The sequence below is a fragment of the Onychomys torridus genome, chromosome 22, assembly GCF_903995425.1.
Source record: "Onychomys torridus chromosome 22, mOncTor1.1, whole genome shotgun sequence".
In the NCBI taxonomy this organism is placed as follows: Eukaryota; Metazoa; Chordata; class Mammalia; order Rodentia; family Cricetidae; genus Onychomys; species Onychomys torridus.
In genome coordinates this window covers 18055910-18080914 of record NC_050464.1, presented here as the reverse complement: position 1 = coordinate 18080914, position 25005 = coordinate 18055910, and the positions used below count along the sequence as shown (strand labels likewise).

General features: G+C 47.6%; 1 protein-coding gene across 4 annotated transcripts; it reads right to left on the bottom strand.

Annotated features, from left to right (window-relative positions):
• Positions 1-7783: 7783 nt before the first annotated feature.
• On the bottom strand, positions 7784-21959 carry Fkbp6 (FKBP prolyl isomerase 6). Of its 4 annotated transcripts, none has more exons than XM_036172571.1 (8): positions 21848-21959; positions 21503-21620; positions 19308-19397; positions 17369-17571; positions 16110-16229; positions 11559-11756; positions 10906-11015; positions 7784-8137 (listed from the first exon to the last, which is right to left on the bottom strand). In XM_036172571.1, exons 1-8 carry the CDS (start codon positions 21902-21904, stop codon positions 8047-8049), a joined length of 987 nt encoding a protein of 328 aa, XP_036028464.1. In that variant the 5' UTR covers positions 21905-21959; the 3' UTR covers positions 7784-8046. The 4 variants fall into 4 exon arrangements, with proteins under 4 accessions (XP_036028464.1, XP_036028465.1, XP_036028467.1 ...); XM_036172572.1 differs by lacking the exon at positions 21848-21959 and adding an exon at positions 21720-21809 and having other exon boundaries at positions 7788-8137; XM_036172574.1 differs by lacking the exon at positions 16110-16229 and having other exon boundaries at positions 8047-8137; positions 21848-21904.
• Positions 21960-25005: the final 3046 nt, after the last annotated feature.

The following is a 25005-nucleotide window of genomic DNA, read 5'->3' as shown; positions in this document are numbered from 1 at the left end:
CTCTTCCTTCTGTTTTTTGGGATCCCAAAGCATTCTGGCTGGTTCTCAGCAGCTTAGCCTTAAGACCACTCAGTCCAAACGCCTGGCTCCAACCACAGAGTTGCTAGCCAACTTTTCTACTGGTACAGTCTCTTTAGTGTATTTGTTTTATGGTGATGCTTGGGATTGAACCCAGGGCCTCATGTCTGCTAAGCAGGCACCATACCTCTGAACTACTCCACAGGCTTCCACTGATGCATTCTGAATTGTTAAATGTTATCTTAGAAACTAGGCATCTGAGGAACACCCATAACACGGAAAAGTCAAAGCACACAGGCATAAGTATCCCAAGCAAGGGAAGAAAATACACACAGATGGCTCCTTATCCTTCCGATGCACTAGAGAAGCACCTGAGGGTGAAACAACTGAGATCCGGTTTACATTCGTCCAGCAGTGCCAGGGTTGGGGGTATGACACAACAAGTGCATGGCTATGGAAGCCAAGTTTAATCAGGCTCTGTGCAGAGTTGTTCCCCTCACCTGACTGTCATATGGGATAGATTTTAAATCTAGCCTGGGACCATGTCCTCTGCCCAGCATTGTCAGGCCAAAGTCCACTCAATCCTAAGGAAGGCTGCAGCTAGATGCTCCAGGCCTGAGAAATTCTGTCTCAAATAAATAGGTGGGTGGCACCTGAGGCTGAACTGTGGCCTTCACACTATGTGTGTATATATGCACCTATGCACACATACACGCACACACACATACACAAATATCACAGTTTATCCCTTATCTGATGCATTCAATGTCCAAAGTTGCCCAAGGTACTAGACAAGAAAGAAAACAAGTAAAGGGATTCAGGAAATAGTGGATTTGGCCCAGCAGATAGAAGAGGTCATGATTTGTCAGCTGGGCCTCAGCTTACAGAACCAACCATCTGTACAGACTGTCAGGAGGAGATCATAGATGATGTGACTCCATTGAACTTTTCAAAATTTTACAATGTGTATGTGGAAGGGGGATATATGGGAGTGGGTGTGGATATGTCACAGTCACAGTGTGTAAGTCAGAGGAATCCACTTTGTCCTTCTACCTTGTGGGTCCTAGGAATCAAACTCAAGTTATCAGGCTTGGCCACAAGCATCTTTATGGGTTGAGCTCCACAGAGCTTTAAAACAAATGAATAGGGACTGGAGGGATCACTCAGTTGAAGCAGTGTTTACTATACAAGCATGAGGACCTGAGATCAGAGAGTCTGTAATCCCAGTGTTGGGATCAGAGACAGGAGGACCACTGGGGCTCACTAGTCAGCCAGGATAGCTGGCACATTCCAGATTCCATGAGAGCCCCTGTCTTAAAAATAAGGTAGAGAATGCTGGGCACATGGTAGTGTACATCTTTAATCTCAGAGCCTGGGAGACAGAGACAAGTGATCAGTCTAGTTTACACAGAGAGGTTTGGAACAGCCAAGTCTATGTAGTGAGACTTTGTCTTAAAAGAGGGGGGGGGGGGGGAAGGGGGTTAGGGGTGGAGAGCAACTGAGGAAGATACTTGATGTTGACTTTTAGCTCCCACATGAGCAGTGCATGTTCACACACAAACAAAACAGTATGATTCAGGCAAACAGTTTATTTAGGGGAAAGGGGATTTAGAAATTGCAGGAAAATGGGGTTGAGGATTTAGCTCAGTGGTAGAGCGCTTGCCTAGCAGGCATAAGGCCCTAGGTTCGGTCCTCAGCTCAAAAAATCATTGCAGGAAAAATGTAAGTTATAAAAAAATGATACAAACATAAATGTTTACTTTCTTGGTTAGCAGAAGTCTTGCCTAGTGCAGACCACAGGACACAGTCTTTCTGGGTGATCAGCATGCCAGAAGATGGTCTGACAGAGGGAATGCAGTTGGTAAGGGAGGGAAACATAGTACCAAAGCTTATGATGTGGCAAGAAAGCCACAGTCCCAAACTGATAAACTACAAATTGGCAATGGAGGGCTAGGGACATGGCTTAGTGGTGAACAGAAGTCACTGTGCATGTAGGAGTGTCAATTCCATAGTCCACATAAAGCCAGACATACAGCATAAGCACCTGCAATCCCAGTGCTCTGTGCTCCTACGAGGAGGAGACAGGTCAATCTCAAGAAGCTGGAAGCCTGCTATCCTAGTGTACACCTAATAAATACAAGACAACCTGTCTCAGATGAAGAGAACTGCCATTCTGAGTTACGACCTGCCCACATCACACATACATCATGAGAGAGGTATGTGTGTGAACATTAATGTTTACCTATGTGGGTAAATACCAAGAAGGGAGTGTTCAGAGTTAAAGCTGGTTTCCTCTCATGGGCAGTACTGGTTGCTGGTTTCAGCTTAGTAGGGCTACAGCCAGGCTGAGATTATCCCAAAGTATGGTTCTGTTCAGAGGGACATGTTCCTGACAGGTGCTGCGGAGGTCCTCAGAAAGAGAGGATATGTCAGGGATATCAAAGTGTCTGTTCCACTCCTCCACTGTTGGTGGGAATGCAAACTTGTACAACCACTGTGGAAATCAGTATGGCGGTTTCTCAGAAAATTGGGAATCGATCTACCTCAAGACCCACCCATACCACTCTTGGGCATATGCCCAAGGAATGCTCAATCATACCACAAGGACACATGTTCAACTATGTTCATAGCAGCACTATTTGTAATAGCCAGAACCTGGAAACAACCTAGATGCCCGTTAACTGAAGAATGGATTAAGAAAATGTGGTACAGATACACAATGGAGTACTATTCAGCAGAGAAAAACAATGACAGCATGAAATTTGCAGGCAAATGGATGGAACTAGAAAAAATCATCCTGAGTGAGGTAACCCAGACCCAGAAGGACAAACATGGTATGTACTCACTCATAAGTGGATACTAGATATAAAGCAAAGAACAATCAGACTGCAACCCACAGAACCAGGGAGGTTACATAGCAGGGGGGACATTAGGATGACTGTGGCTTATAATAAGTTTTGGTTTTACTTATTCACTGGGCAAGCATCACTGAAACATTTCACTATTAGGGTAAGAATTTATCGGTGGTGGCACATGCCTTTAATCCCAGCACTTGGGAGGCAGAGCCAGGCGGGTCTCTGTGAGTTCGAGGCCAGCCTGGTCTCCAAAGCGAGTTCCAGGAAAGGCACAAAGCTACACAGAGAAATCCTGTCTTGGGGGAAAAAAAAAGAATTTGTACTGTATCAAGCTGATAATAGAAAAAATTATAATAATAAAAGTGTCTGTTCCTATCAAATTCATCCCCTGTCCCAGGAGCTGGATCACTGTAACTGCTGGGTCCTCCGTTGCTCTGTCACTGGTAATCAGAGTCCTGCCAGCTAATGCAGGAGCTGTAGTATGTTTCAAAGTAGATGGATGCTGTACCTTCAATCATCACCAGGGCTAGGAAATGCACAAATGAGAAAAGACTGCTCTCTAGTCTTTGTTGTTTTTTTTTTTTTTTTTTTGAGACAGGGTTTCTCTGTGTGGCTTTGCACCTTTCCTGGAACTCACTTTGGAGACCAGGCTGACCTCATACTCAGAGATCCGCCTGCCTCTGCCTCCCGAGTGCTGGGATTAAAGGTGTGTGCCACCACCGCCTGGCGGGTCTCCAGTCTTAAAGTGATCATGTCTTCTACAGTGGAAGGCTTGGGCTCCTAGGCTAGAGATGGCTCCACAGTTAAGAGCACAAGATCCACAATCACAAGGACCCGAGTTTGGACTCTAGGACTCAAACAAGAAGCCAAGTATCCCATGCATGCCTGTAACCCAGCTCCAAGCAGGGCAGAGACAAGACAATCACAGGGATTGACTGGCTTCTACCTAGCCAAGAAAATAAGAGTGCCAGGTTCAAGGGGAGGCTAAGGAGAAGCCCTGTCTCAAAGGATTAAGTGGAGAGTAATAGGGCACTCTGGCAGTTTTAATGCATTTAGCCCCATAATCTCATAGGGAATGGCTTTATTAGAAGTATGGATTTGTTGGAGTGAGTATGGCCTTGTTAGAGGAAGTGTGTCACTGTGGGGGCAGGCCTTGAGGTTTCTTATGTTCAGGATACTGCCCAGTGAGTCAGTTGACTTCCTGTTGCCCCCAAGATGTAGCACTCTCCTCCAGCACCATGTCTACCCACATGCTGCCATGTTCCCCTTCATGATCATCATGGCCTGAACCTCAATGAAAAGTTTTCCTTGTAAGAGTTGCTGTGGTCATGGTGTCTCTTCACAGCAATAAAACCCTAACTGAGACAGGCAGCCAGTGTTACTTTCTGGCCTTGTCTATGCAATGTGCTCGTACACCCTTCCCCCCCACAGAGCACATGTATACACAAAGAAATCAATCAACCTTTAAGAGAGAATGGACCTCATCAAAACAAGCACATCAAGCTGACAACCTAACCAGCACTTTGGAGGCAGAGCCAGGTAGATATTTGCAAGTTTGAGGCCAACTTGGTCTACACAGTGAGTTCCAGGTCTGCCAGGGAGACCTTATCTCAAGGAACAAAACTGTAGAGGTTGGAATGAGAATGGCCCCCATAGGCTCATGTATTTGGATGCTTGGTCCCTAATTGGTGGAACTGTCTGGGAAGGATTAGGAGATATGGCCTTGTTGGAACAGGTGTCTCACTGGGGGTGGGCTTTAAGGTTTCAACAGGTCCTCACCATTCTCTGTTTGTCTGTCTTTTCTGTGTCTCCTGCTTGTGGATTAAGATGTGAGCTCTAAAACTGGGTGGTGAAGTGCACACCTTTAATTCCAGCACTCAGAAGGCAGAGGCAGGCGGATCTCTGTGAGTTCAAGGCCAGCCTGGTCTACAGAGTGAGTTCAGGACAGCCAGGACTACATAGAGAAACCCTGTCTAAAAAAAAGAAAAAGAACAAGAAAAGATGTGAGCTCTCAGTTACTGTTGCACCGTATCTGCCTTCCTGCTGCCAGGCTCCCATCATGATGACTTTGAACTCTAAGCCTCTGCTGTGGATATCGCTCTGTATAAATAAAGTTCTGATTGGCCAGTGGCCAGGCAGGAAGTATAGGCGGGACAAGAGAGAAGAGAATTCTGGGAAGTAGAAGGCTGGAGAGAGACACCGCCAGCCGCCGCCATGAAAAGCAACATGTAAAGACACTGGTAAGCCACAAGCCATGTGGCAAAGTATAGACTAACAGAAATGGGTTAAGATAGAAGAAGCAGATAACAAGAAGCCTGCCACAGCCATACAGTTTGTAAATAATGTAAGTTTCTGTGTGCTTTCTTGGTTGGGTCTGAGCGACTGTGGGACTGGCGGGTGAAAGAGATTTGTCCTGACTGAGCCAGGCAGGAAAATTCTAACTACAAGCCTCTGCAACTAGAGGCCTGGAGATACTCTCCCTACATTGCTTCATGCTTTTATCACAGCAATATGAAAGAATCTAACAAAACAACAAAGTTCCTGGCCAGTGGACAGGCACGGCAGGTCACTGGGTCAAAGCCCCTTCAGTGGAAGCCTGATGACCTGAGTTCAATTTCCAGAACCCATGGCGGAGGAGAGTTCCAAGCCTCACAAGCTGTCCTTGGATCTCTACACGACACACATGACCCTACACTCTCTCACACATGAAAAATAAAAAACGAGTGACTGGCCAGGCCACACACATGGAAGAACAGGACCAGAGGACCATAACAAGAACTAAGTACGCTGCAATGCTAACAGGAATGGGGCTAAACACTATCACTAATGGCTAAAGGATGAATACCCAAGAGCTGGAACTATGCAGGGAACAAAGCAGCCACAGAAATGGAAGGATATCCTGTGGCTTAGCTGGGATTCCCAAGACCTGGTTCCCAGCTGGGCCCTGGAAGGACCAGCTTCTCAGTCTGCAGAGCATGTCAGATCAAAGGCTTACAGAGTGTCTAGGGAAGCAGCAGGGAAACAGTCCAGGAAGTAAGTGCCATGTAAGACTGGAGTTTAATACCCAGAACCCACATAAGAATCCAGGCATGGTGTGCATACTATAATCCAGTGATGGCAAGATGGGTGGAGGAGACAAGCAGACCTCTAGAAGCTTGCTGGCCTGCTAGCCTCGCCTACTGGACAAAGCTTCAGGCCAATGAAAAGACTGTTTCAAATGGTAGGTGTCTAAAGCTGTCCTTTGACTGTCATGGGGACATGCACACAAAAGACACAGACAGACAGACGGAGAGGGGAGAGAGCGAGCAGCTGTACATACACATGCAGCCACACAGATCCATACACCCACAATTCTGGGAAACAGATGTCTCATGTCTCTACTGAATGTGACAGGAGTCTCAGTGTGGTTCAGAAGTCCCCCAAAGACCTAGAGGATGGGGTCAAACAGTCAGGCATGCATAGGAGCTGAGTGGTGGCATCTGCCAAGCAGACAGCAGTGCTAGAGACTGCAGGAGCACACGGATGAATGGGCCTTTCATGGCCCCTCCTGTCACGCCGCTTTTGTAGACAGAAGGGGCAACAAAGGCGAGCTTTCCCGCAGGAGCCAGCTCCGCAGCTGCCTCCTCCTTCTTCCTTGTTTAACTTCTCTCAGGAGAGCGGGCTCTGGACCTGGCGAACAGGTGTTTAAGGCAGGTAATTCTGTTCCCATTAATTGTCTTAAGTAATAGCAGAGCAGACTGGAAGGTTATTTTGTATACTTGTGAGGACACTCGGCCTGAGCCTGCTCAATCACAAGCTGCCATTGACTGACAGCAATGCCATGTTCTACTTTTTCAGGTCTTGGCATCTTGAATTCTGGTAGTCAGCAGAACTGAAAAGGCACAGCACAGCCCGATTCCTCAACATTGGCATTTTTGTCTTTTTTAGTACTGTGTTAGAGGTAAACTGAGGTCAGAGGCTTTCAAGTTCTAGAAAAAGCCAGATGAAGAAAAGTCTGAGCTTTTCAGGGATAGAGCACCTTGCCTACCTACACTTGCCTAGCATATGTGAGGCCATGAGTTCAACCCTCACAGCACTATGCACACACAGCCTACAGCCAGGCATAATAATATGTGTAGCCCTGTAATACTCCTCCTTTTCTTTAGTTTTGTTTTTTTTGCTTTTGTTTTTCAAGACAGGGTTTTACTATGTGACTCTGGCTGTCCTGGAACTCACTCTAGACCAGGCTGGCCTGGAACTCACAGAGATCAGCCTGCTTCTGCCTCCCAAGTGCTGGGACTAAAGATGTATGCCACCACACCTTGTTTACCACTGCCCAGCTTAATCCTACTACTCTTGAGGCTGAGACAGGATAATTGTGAATTCCAGGCAAACCTGAGTTACACAAGGAAACCCTATCTCAAAAAACAAAGGGCTGGAGAGTTGGCTCAGTGTGTAAGAGCATACATTGCTCTTGCAGAGGACCAGAGTTCAGTCCCTTACCCCACACCAGATGGCTCACAACCGCCTGTTACTCCAAATCTAGAGGGTGTGACATCCTCTTCTGGCTTTTGCAGGCATTTGCACTGAGGCGAATGCACCAATAGATACACATACACAAACATATAATTAAAACACACATAAACACATCCATAACAGGCTGGGAATGTGGCTTGGTTGGTAGAGTGCTAGCACACATAAGGCCCACGGTTCCACCCCTAGTACTACACTAGGGATAAGACTATAATTTTAGCACTCAGTAGGGGCAGGAGGATCAGAAGTTCAAGGTCATTCTCAGCTACATAGTGAAATTCAGGCCAGCCTGGATTACATGAAATTATCTCCAAAACACAGTAACAAAAAGAAAAACTCAGTTCTTCTCTTTCAAGCCCAGCTAGACTGTCACACTATTGACTTCATTCACTGCTTCAGTTCTAACGAACTTTGAAGAGTTTAATTTCACAAACCATGAAGAAAAGTCTTTCAAAAGGGAAAGCTCAGGACCTCTCAAATATGAACGTAACCTCCAAGTCCTCCTTCCTCAGTGACCCACTCTGTGGGAAGTCCGCAACAGTGTATTTGTCCTATGCTGTTCTCAGTGGAGATAGCCACTGGTCACTAAGACTTGCTGAGGAGGACATCTTCCCCAAAGGACAGGACCCTGAATCCTCTCATGCATGCTCAGCCCTGTACCTTAGTTTCCTCCCACTGAGGAGCTGCTCCCACAGGGAGCAAACATCCGGTGACACATCTCTCTCTCTCTGTCCACGTAGTCCCTGTAGTGGCTGTGGAGAGAAAGGCAAGCTTTGTCGGTTTGCAGGAGGTGACATCTGGTGGCTGGAATTCTCTGGTAACAGACACTGAAGCTAGCTAGCATTGGACAGCAGCCAATGGAGACAATACTGTAGAGTTGCAGGGACAGGCAAGGCTAAGCCCACTGAGGACGGCCCTGGACACAAGGCCCGCATTTGGAAAGACAGCAGCTGGGAAGGCAGAAGCCACTGTCAGTGGGCTCATGCCACATCTTGTCAAGTGATTCCTTGTACTTCTGACTCACTGAGATTTTCTTGCTAAGGAATGGACAGATTCCCCCAAAATTAGGTGTCTAACCTGAGAAGACCCTTTTCCATGCTAGAAAGGATGCTCCTAGGAAACCCAAAAAGACCAGCACCATCCAAATGGAAATGATGCACACAGCTTAGAGACCTCAGCAATGGAGACTGAATGCTTACAGTTAAGGAGAGAACCTTACCAAAGCAGAACAAAATACATGTTAAAAATGGTGGCTGTCTGCCAGGCATGGTGGCACTCACCTTTAATCCCAGCACATGGGAGGCAGAGGAAGGTGGGTCTCTGATTTCGAGGCCAGCCTGGTCTACATAGCAAGTTTCAGGACAGTCAGGGCTACACAAATAAACCCTGTCTTGAAAAACCAAAAACCAGTCAGGTGGTGGCGGTGCACGCCTTTAATCCCAGCACCCAGGAGGCAGGGGCAGGCGGATCTTTGTGAGTTCGAGGCCAGCCTGGTCTACCGAGCGAGATCCAGAAAGGTTCAAAGCTACACAGAGAAACCCTGTCTCTGAAAAAAAAAAAAGAAAAGAAAAGAAAAAAGAAAAACAAAAAAGAAAAACCAAAACAAAATGTTGGCTATCCTAGAACTCATGGAAAGGTGTTTTTCAGGTTCTCTACAGCAAATGCAGCTTCTCTAATCAGAAAAGATCCCATTTTTTTAAATAAAGCTTTCATTTTTCTAATTACATTGATTCATGTATGTGTTGGGAGTGGGCTCAAGTGTCTTTGTGGAGGTCAGAGAACAAGTTGCAGGAATCAGTTTTCTCCTTCCATCATGTGGGTCCTAAGAAGGAACTGTCGGGTCATCATGCTTAGCAGCAAGAATCTTACCCACTGAACCATTTTGCTGACCTCCATTTCTAAAAGGTTAGTGTCCTTCTCACTTGAATGAGTCACACAGAACCAGCTCATTTGTGGTCCTAGAAAGACCCATGAGGAACAATGGTTCTCAGGTGATTCTGAGAATAGGTAGAGTGCTAAGTACAGCTTTTTAAAAATTAATTTTCATTTTTCAAGGCAAGGTCTGTGTAGCTCTGGCTGTCCTGGAACTCACTCTGTTGACAGGGTAACCTTAAACTTGGAGGTCCATCTGCCTTTGCTTCTTGAGTGCCAATTTCAAGACTTTCTTTATTGTGGAAGATCAGCTTTTTGTACACTTATTTAGTGTGTACATGTGCACACCATGTATGGAGGACAGAGGACAACTTGCAGGCCAGCTCTTTCCTTCCACTATGTAAGTCCTAGGGATCAGAATACTCTGATCTCTCAGCTGCTGAGCCTCCTCACCAGCCCTGGTTTTTGAGAAAGTGTCTTATTTTACACCCTAGAAGGTCTGCATTTGTGATCTTCTTGCCTCAGTATCCCAGGTTCTAGGACTACTAGAGTGGACCACCATACCTAGTTTTAACACCCTTTTAAGGTCACATGGGGGACTACAGAAATAGCTCAGTTGGTGAAGTGAGGACCCAAGTTTATATCCTCAGCACCATGAGGCCCAGTGAGTAGAGTGTATCTGTAATTATAGCACGGGGTGCTGCTGGGTGGGTGGGGGGGGAGACAGGACAATCTCTGGGACTAGGCCCCAGCCCAATCTAACTGCTGGACCCTGAGCATAACCCTCAAGGTTGTTTTCTGGCCTACACACATAAATATACACAAAGGAGTTGCAGGGACCCACTTCTCTAGGGAGTGCTGGACCCTGGAGTGGGTAGCTGTCCCAGCTATGACCTTGAAGCACCAGCCCTAGTGAGGCAGCAGATAATGGTCACACCAGCATATGACCTTGAAGTACATGACCCTGGGGCATAGCTGCTCAGGACCCTTAATACCCGAGTTGCATGTACACAGCAGTCTCTCTTAGTGCCCAACACGGGGCACAACCCACGGGCCTGAGAAGCTTTAGAAGAACTGGTTCAAGAGCAGTGAAGTGCTCAGCACACTGAAGACTCTACCAGCCCTTGGACTTCTCCTGTATTTGTTATTAAAAAGAAGTCTGGTAACTGGAGAATGCTGACAGATCTGAGAGCCATTAATAAAGTAATTCAGCCTATGGGCTCCCTACAGACTGGGAGGCTCTTGCCCTCTCTGTCCTTCTGGCCCTATGCATTCAACCCATCTTGAACTTTGTTTTACCTGGGATAGGATTCCAATCTCTAGAAACTGGACATTTATCTTTTGAAGAGGCCAATTTGGATGCCATGATTTTGGTGTAATTATAGTCACACTACAGGACCCACTGCTCTAGGGAGTGCCAATCTGCAGGGTGGTACAACAGGAAGGAGGGACTTGCTCAGAAGTGAAGCCTCCCCACTCACAACAGTCAGTTCAGGACAATGCGTGAAGGAACATGCAGTGGGATGGCTGCTGCGGGGCCAGTTGGGGACAACATTCCTAGCCCGTCCTCTAGCTAGATGGTTGGACTGCAATTCTTGCAGCCACCTCTCACTGGGCTTCTGGTCACACTCCTGCCCTCAGCTCTCACCTGGACAGCTTCTTCAGCTCGTTATTGATGTCATGGTTGCAGGGCTGCTCCTTCTGAGCTCGCACTAGGAAATCCCGGGCCTGCTCATACTCGGTCAGGAGGAGGCAAGCCTGTGAGGAGGGGCACAACATTAGAGGAAGATGAGCATCTGTGGAGTGGCCCAAGTGAGACCGACTGCCAGCTGCTCTGTGTGGGAGTGCACACGTGCACATGTGGATAGAGACCAGAGGTCACCCTGCCTTCCTAGGAGTAATCCATCTTATTTTGGGGGAGGGGGCGGGTTTTCGAGATGGGGTTTCGAGACAGGGTTTCTCTGTGTAGCTTTGGAGCCAGTCCTTGATTTTGTTCTGTAGACCAGGCTGGCCTCAAACTCACAGAGATCTGCCTGGCTCTGCCTCTGAGTACTGCCACCCGGTCCACCTCATTTTCAAGACAAGGTCTTCCTCTGGGATTCAGGGCTCCCAATTCATCTAGGCTGACTGGCCAGCAAACTCCAGGGATCTAACCTGTCTCTGCTCCCCAGTGTAGCGATCTAGCACCCTGGAGAATGAGCTCAGGCTCCCAGGCTTGCACGCCTGGCAAGTGCTTTATTGAGTGAGTTACTGCCCCGCCCTCTCCCACTGCCTTCTCTTAGGCACTGACCCTCAACTCACCTGCCCACACCGGAAGAGGGCCTTGGCGTTCCTCTGATCAAGGAGCAGAGCCTGCTCCCCATAGCGCAGGGCCATGGCAGGCCGCTCCAGCTTCAGGTACACCAAAGACAGGTTGAGGAGGACCAGGAGCGCGGCGGGCTCCACCAGCTGCTGCTCCTCACAGACTGCTGCCAAGCGTCGCTGGAGCAGCAGCAAGGCCTGAGGAGAGGGGAAGGCAAAGGGTCAGGAAGGACAGTCCTGTATCCTTACCAGTCACAAGGAACCACCAACCTAAGAAAGAAATGCATTTAGCTCTCAGGACACAAGGTTCAAGTCAGGAGGCTTCTATCTAAGAGTTATTATGATTATAAATTATGTACACATATGGGATAGGCTGTGTGTATGTGAGTACAGTGCCTGTGGAGGCCAGAAGAGGTCACCTTCCTGGGACTGGAGTTACAGGCAGTGTAATCCTGTGTCTCCTAACGTGGATGCTAGGAACTGAACTCAGGTCCTATGCAAGATGAATACATGCTTCTAACCACTGAACCGTGTTTCTAGTCTAGTTTGAAGGTTTCTAACAGGAGAAGGCATGCAAACCTAAGTAAGGCAGACGGCATGCATCCTCTACTCTTGCCTCAAAAGGAGTAAGGACAGTATACCCAACAAGAGCCAAGACTAACCTGGATTCCCAGCAGGTGGCTCTCAACTGTCTGCTAAGTCCAGCATAGGGGATCCCATGCCTCTGGTTTCCCTCAGCAACAACACTCTCATACGAAACAAAACATATACATACACCCCACCCCACCCCACCCCGAAAAACAAACACACACACACACACACACACACACACACACACACACACACACACACACAGAGTTTTGAGAAAGTTTCTCTCTATAGCCCTGGCTGTCCTGGATCTCACTCTGTAGACCAGGCTGGCCTCAAAGTCAGAGATACTCTTGGCTATGCCTCTTGAGTGCTTGGGATTAGTGTGCCACCACTGCCCGGCCACACCTGGCTTCTTCATGTAATTCTTAAAAAATTTTGTGTGTATGGATGTTTTCCTGTATGCATGTGTACCACATGTGTGCCTGGTGCCCAGAGATCAGAAGGAGTTATCACATTCCCTGGAACTGGACTCATGAGTTACAAATGGTTGTGAGCCACTATATGGGTGCTGTGATTTGAACTTGGGTCCTCTTTAAGAGAAGTGCTCTAAATTGCTGAACCATCCCTTCAGCACCTCATTCCTACTTTTTTGAGACTGGGTTTCTCTATATAGCCCTGGTTGTCCTGGAACTCACTCAATATGTAGACCAGGCTAGCCCTGAACTCAGAGAAATCTGCCTGCTTCTGCCTCCCAAATACTGGGAGACTAAGGCATGTACCATTGTGCTAGGATTTTATCTATCTATTTATTTATTTATTTTTATTTTTTGAGATAAGGTCTAATGTAATGCCTAGGCAGGTCCTCAAACTCACTATGTAACAAAGGATGACCTTCAATTTCTTGTTTTCAATTATGTGTAAGCATGTGTATCTGTGTGCTTGTCTGTTGGTATGTCTATGCACATGAATGCAGCTGCCAGTGAAGACCAGAGATAACCTATCCTTTGGAGCTGGAGTTACAGGCAGTTGTGAGCTGCCTGGTGTGAGTGCTAGGAACAGAATTCAGACCTTCTGCACTCTTAACTGCTGAGCCCACTGTTAACTGGAAGTCTGCAGCCCGAGCTTCAACTTCTGGTCTTCCTGTCTCCAACCTGGGATTGTCCCTGGTTTATGCAGATCTGGGGAAAACCCAGGGTTTCATGCATGTCAATTCTACCAACTAAGCTGAATCCCCAGCCCAGGAGGTCTGTTTTCTGAAGAAATGGAACAATAAAAGACTGCTGACTTTGGAAGGGCAGATGGGGTGCTGTTCACGGTGTGTGCAACAGTACTGACTTTGGAAGGGCAGATGGGGTGCTGTTCACGGTGTGTGGAACAGAACTGTTTCCACAGCAGAGCCAGGTCTTGTCTCACTATTCCTGCTTGCCCCTCAGCCCACAGCTTGAGACCCAGACTGCCAGAGAGACACCGGTCTCCAGAGTAAGAGGGACAGGAAATCTCACAGATGGCAAACACAAAGGAAAAAAATCAGCTACAACTGGGGTGGGGGTGCTGGAATGAGGACTTTTAAATAATTTTTTAACTTTATTTTATGTGCACTGGTGTGAAGGTGTTAGATCCCCTGGAACTGGAGTTAGTTTTTTTGAGCTGCCATGTGGGTGCTGGGAATTGAACCCAGGGCCTCTGGAAGAGCAGCCAGTGTTCTTAACTGCTGAGTCATCTCTCCAGCCCCTAGGATTTTTAATTAATAAACTTTTTTTTTGAGCAGTAATGGGGAATTTTTTTGTACTTACATGTGTGTATGTCTGTGTGCATGAGTGCACACATACCTATGTATGTACCTGCAAGTATTCCTCAGGAGCCATTCACCTCATTTTTCTTTTTATAAATGGATAATTTTTAAAAAGATTTATTTATTTATCATGTATACAGAAGAGGATGCCAGATCTCATCACAGATGGCCATGAGCCAACATGTAGTCGCTGGGAATTGAACTCAGGACCTCTGGAAGAGCAGTCAGTCCTCCCAACCTCTGAGCCATCTCTCCAGCCCTCACCTCACTTTTTTTTTTTTTTCAGACAGTCTCTCATTGGCCTGAAGCTTGCCAAGTAGATCAGGCTAGCTGACTAGAGAGTCCCAGGAATCTGCCTGTCTCTGTCTCCCCAATACTGGAATTACAAGTAGGCACTACCACACCTGGCTTTTCTTTTCTTTTTTAAATATAGGTTCTCAGGACTAACTCAGATAGTAATACTTGGTTTCAAGCACTTTCCCAACTGTGTTATTTTTCCACCTCCCCAGGAAGGTAATTCTTAAAACACCAAGTTAAAATAATATACACAGGTAAGAAAAAAGTAAGTGCGTAGCTTAATGAACTTTCATAACTCAAGTATACCCAGGAAAACAGCATTAAGAAAAACTCACAGGCCAGACATGGTGATGCACACCTTACACCCTAGCACTCAGAAGGCAGAGGCAGGTGTATCTCCGAGTTCAAGGACAGCCTAGTCTACAAAGCAAGGTCTGGTCATCCAAGAGTACACAGTGATGGTCCGTCTCAAACAGACACACACACACACAAAATGAAGAGACAGAGCCAAGCTTGTGGCTTATGCCTATAACTCAGCACCTGGGAGGCTGAGGAAGGATTACCATGAGCTTGAGGACAGCCTGGGCTAGAGAGTGAAAAACAAAAGGAAAAAAGGTCAACATAGAGAACATCACCTCACATCACCCAGCCCCTACTGCCTCTCAAGTCATTTCTAACACAAAGATTTTCTCTGTATATAATGTGTGTATGATGCATGTACATGTGCAGGTAGGATGGTGTGCCATGTCAGGTGTCCTGCTGTATCACTCTACCTCAGTGATTCGAAACCTGTGGGTTGAGACCCCTTTGGAGGTTGAATGACCCTTTCACAGGGTCACCTGCAGATATTTATATTATGATTCATAACAGTACTAAAATTACAGTTATGAAGTAGCAACAAAGATAAATTTATGGTTGGGGGGTCACCACTACAGAAGAACTGTATTAAGGGTCACAGTATTAGAAGGTTGAGAACCACTGCTCCACCTTCTTTCTTGAGACAAGATCTCTCACGGAACTTGGAGCTAGGCTTCAAGTCTCAGTGATCTTCTTGTCCCTGCCTCCCACAATACTGGGGTTGGAGCACACATGTGGACATACCTGGCTTAAAAAAAACCTTTTATGTGTAAGTGTGCATGCCTATATAAGTTTATGCATACTATGTGGGTGTAGGAACCCATGGAGGTCAGAAGAGGGCCTCAGATTCCCTAGAACTGGAGTTATAGGGAGCTGTGAGCCATACGGATGCTGGGGACCAAACTCTGGGCCTCTGCAAGAGCAGTGAGTTCTCTTCCCTTTTACACCATCTTCCCAGCATCCATGCCCAACATTTTATATAGGTCCTGGGATTTGAACTCAGATCCTTAAGCTTATAAAGCAAGCACTCTAACTCACTGAACTATCTCCCCAGCCCCCTTTTCAGTTTGAGACAGGATCTAGCTAAGAAGCCCAGGCTGGTCTGGAACCTGTAATCCTCCTGCCTCAGCCTCCTGGGTGCTGGGATTAAAAGCAAGCGCCACCCCTGCCTGGCTTAATGTGATCTTATTAATGGCTGCCTGTGAAGAGTAGCAAAGACATGAAGCTTATGTTCGTAAGTTTTTTTGGGCTGGAGAGATGGCTCAGAGGTTATAAGCATTGGCTGCCCTTCCAGAAGACCTAGGTTCAATTCCCAGCACCACATGGTAGCTCACAGCTGTCTGTAACTCCAGTTCCCAGGGATCAATTCTCAGGGATCAGATGTCCTCTTCTGGCCTTGTAGTCCCTAGGCATGCACACAGGTACACAGACATATGTAGATTGCACAGCCATACCTATAAACATTTTTAAAGACGAAAAGGTTTCTGGATCACACACTTCCAGAGCATTCTTACCCGCTTGTACCTCACTTTGGCATCACAGAAGCGATTCTGGCGGAAAAGGTAGTTGCCAAACTCCCTCTCAGTTGCTGCTACCTTGAGAACCTTCTGAAGCGGAAACTGTTCTTGCTGTTCCTGAAGTGCAAAGCCAAGAGCAGTGATGTGGAGCCAGAAGCCCCAGTGGCACAATGGCAGCCATGTTACACTCATCAACACTTCCCTCCTGGACCTTGAGTGCAGAGACCACCCAGGTGAGTGCTGTGACAGGCCCACATACAGACTAGCTCAGGTATCTATGGCTGCTGTAATCCTCCTCAGATTCCTCCAGAAGCAGAAGCATCTACAGAAGCTGAGAGAGCCTGCCAAGCTCAGACCAATTACTCAACAAGAATTTTCTAGTTCCTGGTTGGTTCAGGGCCCTGAGTGTTCTACGTGTTCATGCTGCTCAACTGGCTTCCTATCAGAACTGCCCCTAGAACCCTACCCAGAGCCCCAAATCTGAACCTGGGTGAGTGCAGGATCATCTAGTCTGTGGAAAGATGTGGACAAGGTGAGACACTCAACTGAGGCACTGACAGTCAGTGTGAAGACCCAATCATAGGGAGGAGCGAAGCCTGGAATGGATGCACAGCGCCCACCACATATGCAGTGGGTGGGTGACAGCATCCTGTGACTGCTGATGGAATTACAGGCTCTGCTTCTACAGGCTGGGGGAGTGAAAGGCTGCACAGGAAACCAAGACTTGGGTTATGAGGACTGTGGCTCTCTATCCCAGTTTTCCTGAGACTGTCTCAGCTTGTACCTCATGTCACAGCTATCCTGTCAAGTTAGTAAAAGCCTCTTCCATTCTCAAGGAGGGACCAATTCTCTAGCTTGTTTTTACGGCCCTGGGGATGGAACCTAGAGCTTGGTAATGTTATGACTCTACCACTGACCTACATAGCCCCAGCAGATTCTAGTGGCAGATTCTAGGCAAGAACTGTCACTGAATTATATCTCCAAGCCTCAATCACCTTTGTTATAAGCTACCAGTGCCTAACTTTCTGAAAAGCAGTTACCACCTTGTAGTGAGAACTAAGCAAAGAGTGTCTAAATAACAAACAGCTAATACAGAACTAATCTATACCTTATACTACCTAGCATGTTGTACCTTAGACAGAGTGTGCAGGAGGCTTGGGTGGAATCCAGGGCAGGTGATCCAATAGAACCACCCAAACACAATCCAATCCGCCTCCCTTTAAAAAGAATTGGAAAATCTGAGGTTTTGAACTTACAGCTGTAAGTGCACAAAACTTGTCTGACTCAGCAGAATCAAGGAAGTCAATCAGCTCGATCTCAAACAGGACAGTAGCATTTGGAGGGATGAGGGGTGGGCACCCCAGGGTGCCATAAGCATAAGTTGGCTTGAACAGGAACCTGGCTAATTCCCCTCTGCGCATGCTTAGAAGGCCCAGCTCCATGCCCCAGAGTGTAATATCTGGAAGAAAGGACAGTGAACTCAACTGAGGCTCACCCAGCATCTCATTCAAAGCCAACAGTTTCTCCCTACTGTATGAGTATGGGCCAACCCAAGGCTTCTGCACATGTGCCCCAACTCAATGCTCAGTTGTTTCTGTTGTCCTGCTTTCCCCAAATGCCAGCTTTTGCAGGTGCCATCTCTGTCACATAGTCTGTTCTTTCTTTGAAGATCTCTGCCCTCAATGCCTGTGACCTACTCTGAAATTTTAAAGATTTTTTTTCCTTTATCCTATATATGTATGTGTTTTGCCTATATATACCACATTCACACAATGCCCACAGACACCAGAAGAGGGCAGAAACTGGAGTTATAGATGGTTGTAAGCCACCATGTGGGTGCTGTAAATTGAACCCAGTCTACTGGAAAAGCAGCCAGTACTCTTAACTTCTGAGCCATCTCTCCACTCCCCTAGTTGAGATCTTATTCCAACCTCAGGACTCTCATCTCTAGACTTCTTTTCATGTAGTGCCAGAAGGAAGGGTAATTATAATTTCATTAAGCAAAGCCAGAACACACCCCATAGCTCCAGGGTTCATTCAATTCTATGAGGGTAGTTTGTGGACTAGAGGCCAACCTTCCCCACCCCAGTAATGTCCACCAGGATGGGTTCTCATCATTCATCTGAGCATGGTCTCTTGAGATATGTGTTGCTGTGTGGATGCTAGAGGACAATCTCAACTGTCATTCCTCAGGAGGCATCCACCTTGCCTTTTGGGACAGGATCTCTCATTGTCCTGAAGTCTGGTAAGTAGGCTAGGCTGGCTGGTCAGAGAGCCCCAGGGATCCATCTGTTTCTGCCTCCCTGCACTGAGATTATAAGCACACACTATCACATCTGGCTTTTTTTTTTCCCCCGAGACAGGGTTTCTCTGTGTAGTTTTGGTGTGCCTGTCCTGGATCTTGCTCTGTAGACCAGGCTGGCTTGGAACTCCCAGAGATCTGCCTGGCTCTGTCCCCTGTGTGCTGGGATTAAAAGCATGCGCCACCACTGCCTGGTTTGTTTTCTAAGGGTGGACTCTGTGGGATGGAAAGCAAGTCTTCCTGCTTGAACAGCAAGCACTTTACTGACTGAGCTGTTCTCCCAGGTCCTACCATGTCTTGTTTCACCATACATGCTGGGGAGTAAGTATTTACTATATTCATTTCATAAACATACAAGGAAAAGTGCTCAGAGGATCCAGATGTAGGATTCATGTTTATCATTTCATCACTCCAGAGCTGGGGCAGGAGGCTTCTGAATTCAAGGTCAGTGTGAGCTGCACAGATTCTGTCTTAAAAGATGCCCTGTAGCTGGATAGATGCCTCAGCAGTTACAGCACTCACTGGGTTTGGTTCCAAATAACTACATGGTGGCTCACAACTGTCTAACTCCAGTTCCAGGGGACTTGGCACCCTCTGCTGGCCTCTGCAGGTACTGGGCATATACATCTACAAGTGGGCAACATATACATAAAGTTTTTTAAAAAATCAAGAATAGAAAAACATTCCCAAAAGGTAACTTAGATGCCAAGATAACCTTGCCAGGTAGGCTATCACCCAAAAATAAAGTCCCAAGAAGAAAAGTTGACAGATAACCTGGGTGCTTCCCTGAAATCTAAGCTCAGCTACCAACTGTAAGAACCTGTTCTCTGGACAGTGACAATCCTAAAACACGTCATGCCTTTGTTTGACTAGATGACCCCAGATGACCTTACCTTCTCCAAGTTTCATCAGCCGAGGTGTTTTCCTAAAGCAATTAGAATCGAAAGGCTTGTCCATGTGCTCCAGGTATCCAGAATATTTCACTAGGGCAGAGGGGAAAAGAAAAAAGCACAAGTGTGAGGAAAACATTCCAGAGACACCCCAGAGCCACCCTATCACTAACACAGGGAAACACCACAATTAGCGGGGCATGGTGGTCCATGTCTGTAATCCCAGCACTTGAGAAATGGAGACAGGAGCAGCCTCAGCTACATCTCAAATTCCATGCTAGCACCAGACACAAGAGTCCCTGTCTAGGGAAAGAAAAGAATTAAATGAGTTAGAGCTGCCTGGCACCCAGACCCACGGGAAAGCTTTTTGTGGGGTTCTGACTTTCAGCACTGAGGTTCAAGGGCTCTCCAGATTGGCCTTCGTTCACTGCTCACAGTGGTATAGGAAGAGATCTTAAAACCCCGAGGCAGGCAAGGGTGGCAGCCATCTGTCATCCCAGATCTGCAGGAGCTAAGGCAGGAAGAATGCCAGTTTGAGGCTGGCCTGGGATACAGGGAGATCCTGTATTTAAAAATAGATAGATAGATAGATAAAAGACTGGGCTTGGTGGTGTACACCTTTAATCCTAGCACCATGAAGGTAGAGACAGGTAGATCTGAGTTTAAGGGTAGCCTGCTCTACATATATTCTGGTCTACATATGGAGTTACAGGCCAGCCAGGGCTACACAATGAGACCCTGTCTCAAAAACAAACAAACCAACAAAAAATAAAACAAAGGCTGGGGGTGTAACTGAGTTGGCAGAATGTTTGACTAGCATGCATGAGGCCCAAAGTTCCATCCCCAGCACCGTACAAACCAGACATAGTGGCATACATGAGTAATCCCAGCATTTGGGAGGTAGAGGCAGGAGGATCAGAAATTCTGGGTCATCTTTGCCTACACAGGGTTTGATGTTGATCTGGGATATATGAGACCGCTTCTTAAAACCAAACCTCCATTTAGGAAAAGCACATCTAGTCCTATAAAATGCCATATTTTGGAAATATGAAACCACATACTTGAAGACACCTAGATTCTAGGTTCAATCCCAGCACCCTGAAAAAAAAGTGTTTTGGGGTTCCCTTGGAGCCAACACAACTCACACCAAGTCAATGCAGAAAACGAAACTGTAATGTAATCAAGCCACTACCAATCATCAGGGCCCAGAACAGACTCAGGAACTCAATCACCCAAGCTAGAATGTTAGAGCTTTTATGCCTGAAAACAACAAACATCTGTGCCAAATTACAGTTGCATCTTCCCACCAATCATGATTCGGGGGGGGGGGGGGGGGGGCTTTCCTAGCACTACTGTTCTGTGGTACACTTAACGTTATTCTCATTGGTTGGTTTACTCAAGGGCCGTGACTGTTCTTGTCTTACCTTGCCAAGCAGGATGTCAGTTACCCAGGGAGGTCTGGGGAGGTCTTGGGAACTTAAACTTTATTTGGCCCTCAATTCAAAGTGGAAGTTCTATCCAAAATGGCTTCAGTTTGGCTCCTTCTTCCAAAAACAACCACCCTAACCAACCAGATAGACTGGTGCACACAGCTGTGATGCCAACACTTGGGAAGGAGAGGAAGGATCAGGCCTTCAAGGTCATCCTCTAATACACAGGAGGTTGGAGTTCAGTCTGGGCTATTTTTATGACTCCGTTTCAAAAACAAAACAACATAGACAAACGACTGGGCTGGGGATATAACTCAGCTGGTAGAGGGTTTGCCTAGCATGCACGACGCCTTGGGCTCTGTCCCCAGCACCACATAAAATGTAGTCCTGCCCACCCATAATCCCAGCACTCAGGAGACAAAGAGTGTCAGAAGTTCCAAGATCATCCTCAGCTACACAGGCAGTTAAGAGGCCGGTCTGGGTTGTATGAGACCCTGCTTAAAAAAACAAAAACAAAACAAACAAACCAAAAAAACAAATTTTGCCGGTTGGTGGTGGCGCACGCCTGTAATCCCAGCACTCGGGAGGCAGAGGCAGGCAGATCTCTGCGAGTTCGAGGCCAGCCTGGTCTACAAGAGTGAGTTCCAGGAAAGGCGCAAAGCTCCACAGGGAAACCCTGTCTCGAAAAGCAAAAAACCAAAACCCGAACCAAACCAAAACTTAAACCGTCGTTTCCCAAGGCCGAAGCAGCCGAGCGGCCTCCATTACCCAGCACGGAAGCATCAGGGGTCACGGGGTCGCCAGCGCCCTCTCGGATGATATCTTTCAGCACACCTCGGTCCCCGGAAATGTCCAGCATCCGCTGACTCAATCGCTCGTAGGGAGACTGAGAGAGAGAAGGGAAGCCACAGGCCTCAGGGGTGAGGGCCGCCCGCCCGGCCGCCCGCCTCCCCGGGGCCGGTGTCCCCGTTGTTCCTGCCCTCACCTGGCCCAGGACTTCGTCCCCTTCCAGGGCTCCCGGGCCGCGGGTGCTGCCACCCATGGCCGCCGCGCTGCGGGTGCTCCCCACCTCGTGCTTCCAAGGTTCCCCGACCCGCTCGCTCCGCTCCGTACCTGGCAGTTGTCTCGCGACGGCGGGATTCCGTTCCTGAGGCGCGAGAAGACGCTCATCTTGCCGCTCAACGGTCGCCAAACGCCTCAACCGGAAGCAGCGCCCGGAAGTGAGGCCGCCCCGGCCCCGGCGGCGCGTGCTGCGCACGAGAAACACACGCGACGGACGCTAGTTTTTCCCGCCGCCGCGAGCATGCGCGCTGAGGCGCCTCCCCGGCATGCACCTCACACGTGGCCGCCGGCCGACGCAAAGCATGATGGGGTACCCGCAGGGAGGGTTGCGGGCGAAAGCTTTTATGTTTCGTAAACACAGGCTGGGCCTCGAACCCTTCTATCACAGGTAGCACACATCGCCACAACATTAGCGACTTAAAGCGACCCCTGCTTTTTAACCTCAGGGTTGAATAGTTAGATGTGCGATAACTTATTTTTGAGTGATGCTGAGGACCGGATGTAGTCGATCTTAGACAAGCCATCTAACGCTGAACAGCATCCCCAGTCTCCCTGCAGGGCATTCTACGTAGGTCCCCATCTCTGATAAATGCATCTTAGCCCTTCACTGAGGAGTCTAGGCAGGCTTTCTACTGCTGAGCTATGTTCTCAACCCCAAACTTCGTCTTTTCTTTCTTTTTTTCCCTCCGAGACAGGCTTTCTCTGCGTAACAGCATCCTGGAATTCACTCTGTAGACCAGGCTGGCCTCGAACTCACAGAAATCCGCCTGCCTCTTCCTCCCAAGTGCTGAGATTCAAGGTGTGTGCCACCACAGCTGGCTCCAAGATTTCAGATTTTTAAAGTTCACTTAGTGGTGTTGATGAAAAGGAGCCTGATGTCAGAGTACAACGCTTGTGACTTATTTTCACATCAAATTCACAGACACCATGGACTGGGCTAGGGATGTAATTCAGTGGCAGAGTGCTTTTGTAGCATGCTCGAGACCCTGGCTCTATCTCCCAACAAGGCAAGAAACAAACCAGGCCAGATGGCCAAGCGGGTAAGGTGCTTGCTACCAACCCTGCCAACCAGGACCCACAGGTGGAAGGAGAAAACGGACTATTGCAAGTTATTCTCCGCCCTCCCCATGCATAAGGTGGCCTGTGCCTGCAAGCAAACACAATAGATGTTAAAATAAGTAAATAAACAAAGGCAGCTAGCATGCCATTGCCACCCTTCCGTGGTCCAGGACTTTGTCCCCTTCCAGGGGACACAAGCCAGGAGAGTGACTGTCTTGAGTGGGAGCCTGGACTAGCATGAGACAAGAGACTTGTTGATGTTTTATTCTTTGTTCTTTTGGGGGCCTGCCACCCACCTCCCAAATAGATCACACAAGAAGGCTTATTCTGAATTATAAATGTCTGGCCTTTAGCTTGGCTTGTTGCTAGTCAGCTTTTCTTAAATTATCACATCTACCTTTTGTCTCTGGGCTTTTTCCTTTTCTTACTTCTTACTTTCACTCTTTCTCCGTTGCTTGCTGTGTGGTTGAGTGGCTGGTTCCTAGCATCCTCCTCTCCTTGTTCTGTTGCTCTTTCTTCTTCCAGAGTTCTCCTATTTATTCTGTCTGCCAGCTATCCTTTCTTCTGTCTCGCTGTTGGCCATTCAGCTCTTTATCAGACCATCAGGTGTTTTAGACAGGCACAGTAACACAGCTCCACAGAGTTAAACAAATCTAACATAAAAGAATGCAACACAGCTTTGCATCATTAAACAAATGTTCCAGAGCATAGACAAATGCAACACACATTAAAATAATATTCAACAAGAGGGACCGACACTGGAAATGCTCTACAACTTGATCTTTTGTTTTGTTTTGTCATTGAGATAGTCTCAGGAGGCCCAGGATGGCTTGAATTTGTTGTGTAGCTGAGAATGAACTTGAACTTCTGGCCTTCTGTCAGCACTTCCCAAGTCCTGGGATTACAGGTGTTCACTACCCTGTCTAGTTTACACCTTGACCTTGAGAGTGAACATACACAAGTAAGATATACATCATTACATCACACTGTGTGGTTAAGAACTGTTCATGTTACACCTCAAATGAAAAAAAAAATCAGAATAAGTAATGTGTTTTATCAGTGTTTTGCACATGCACACACACATATCTCATCCGAACCTACAAAACAAGAGAAAACATAAAGAAATAAAACACCTTTAAAATTCGGGTTGGGGGTATTCAGAAAGCTGCTTGTCGGGCTGGAGAGATGGCCCAGCCATTAAAGGCTAGGCTCACAACCAAAAAAAAAAAAAAAAAAAAAAAAAAAAAAGAATGTGAAAGGAAGCTGCTTGTCATAGCGCATACCTGCTCTGGTTTGGTTGGTAAGTATGGAGGGCATGCTTGTCTCGCCCCTCCCCCATCCCGCGCAAGGCCACTATCTGCCCCTCTAGGTTATCATAAAGGACCCAGCAGAGGCTGCCGCCTCAGTCTCGTGGTATGACCCACTTTCCATCTGATTTCTGGATGACCTTGGGGACACAGGTGTTGTTGGAAAAAGGGAGTGGAGAGGAGAAGGGGCGGACACCAGGCAGTGGACTCCGTGTCCAGCTGGGTGCCCCAGGTCTGTACGTCAGCTGTCCCATTCTGGAAGGAAGAAAAGGCTTGAGTGACCAGTCAGAGCTGCTGGTTTGAGACCCCAGTGGGAGGCCTGGTGGACCACAAGAGACCAGGTGAAGCAATAGTGGGGATGGGGATGGGGTTGCTATCATGGTCAGTGGAGACTTCATTTCTGTTTCCACAGGGGAGCAGGTGGGAGCTGAGCTGAGCACCAAAGCCTCCCCATCCCAGACTCTCTGAGGACAATGTTATTCTGGGACAAGGGACTTGGCCCTTGGTGCTGGGGATGTAGCTAGTGAATAGGTACTGACTCACCAAACATGCTTGAGGCTTGTATAGTGTGTGTAGGACCCTGGGTTCAATCCCCAATGCTGGGGGAGTGTGTGTGTGTGTGTGTGTGTGTGTGTGTGTGTGTGTGTGTGTGTTGGGGGGGGGGTGTCATATCTCCTGACATTTGTGATGCTGGGGACTCAACCCAAGACCTCATGGATGCCAGGAAAGTGTCTGTACCTCTCTGAGTTACACTTCTGGTTGAGCTGTATATCCAGACCCATAGTGACCATTTTTTTCCATTTTTTTTTTCCTGGATGGGGAAACTGAGGCTCAGGGTCATAG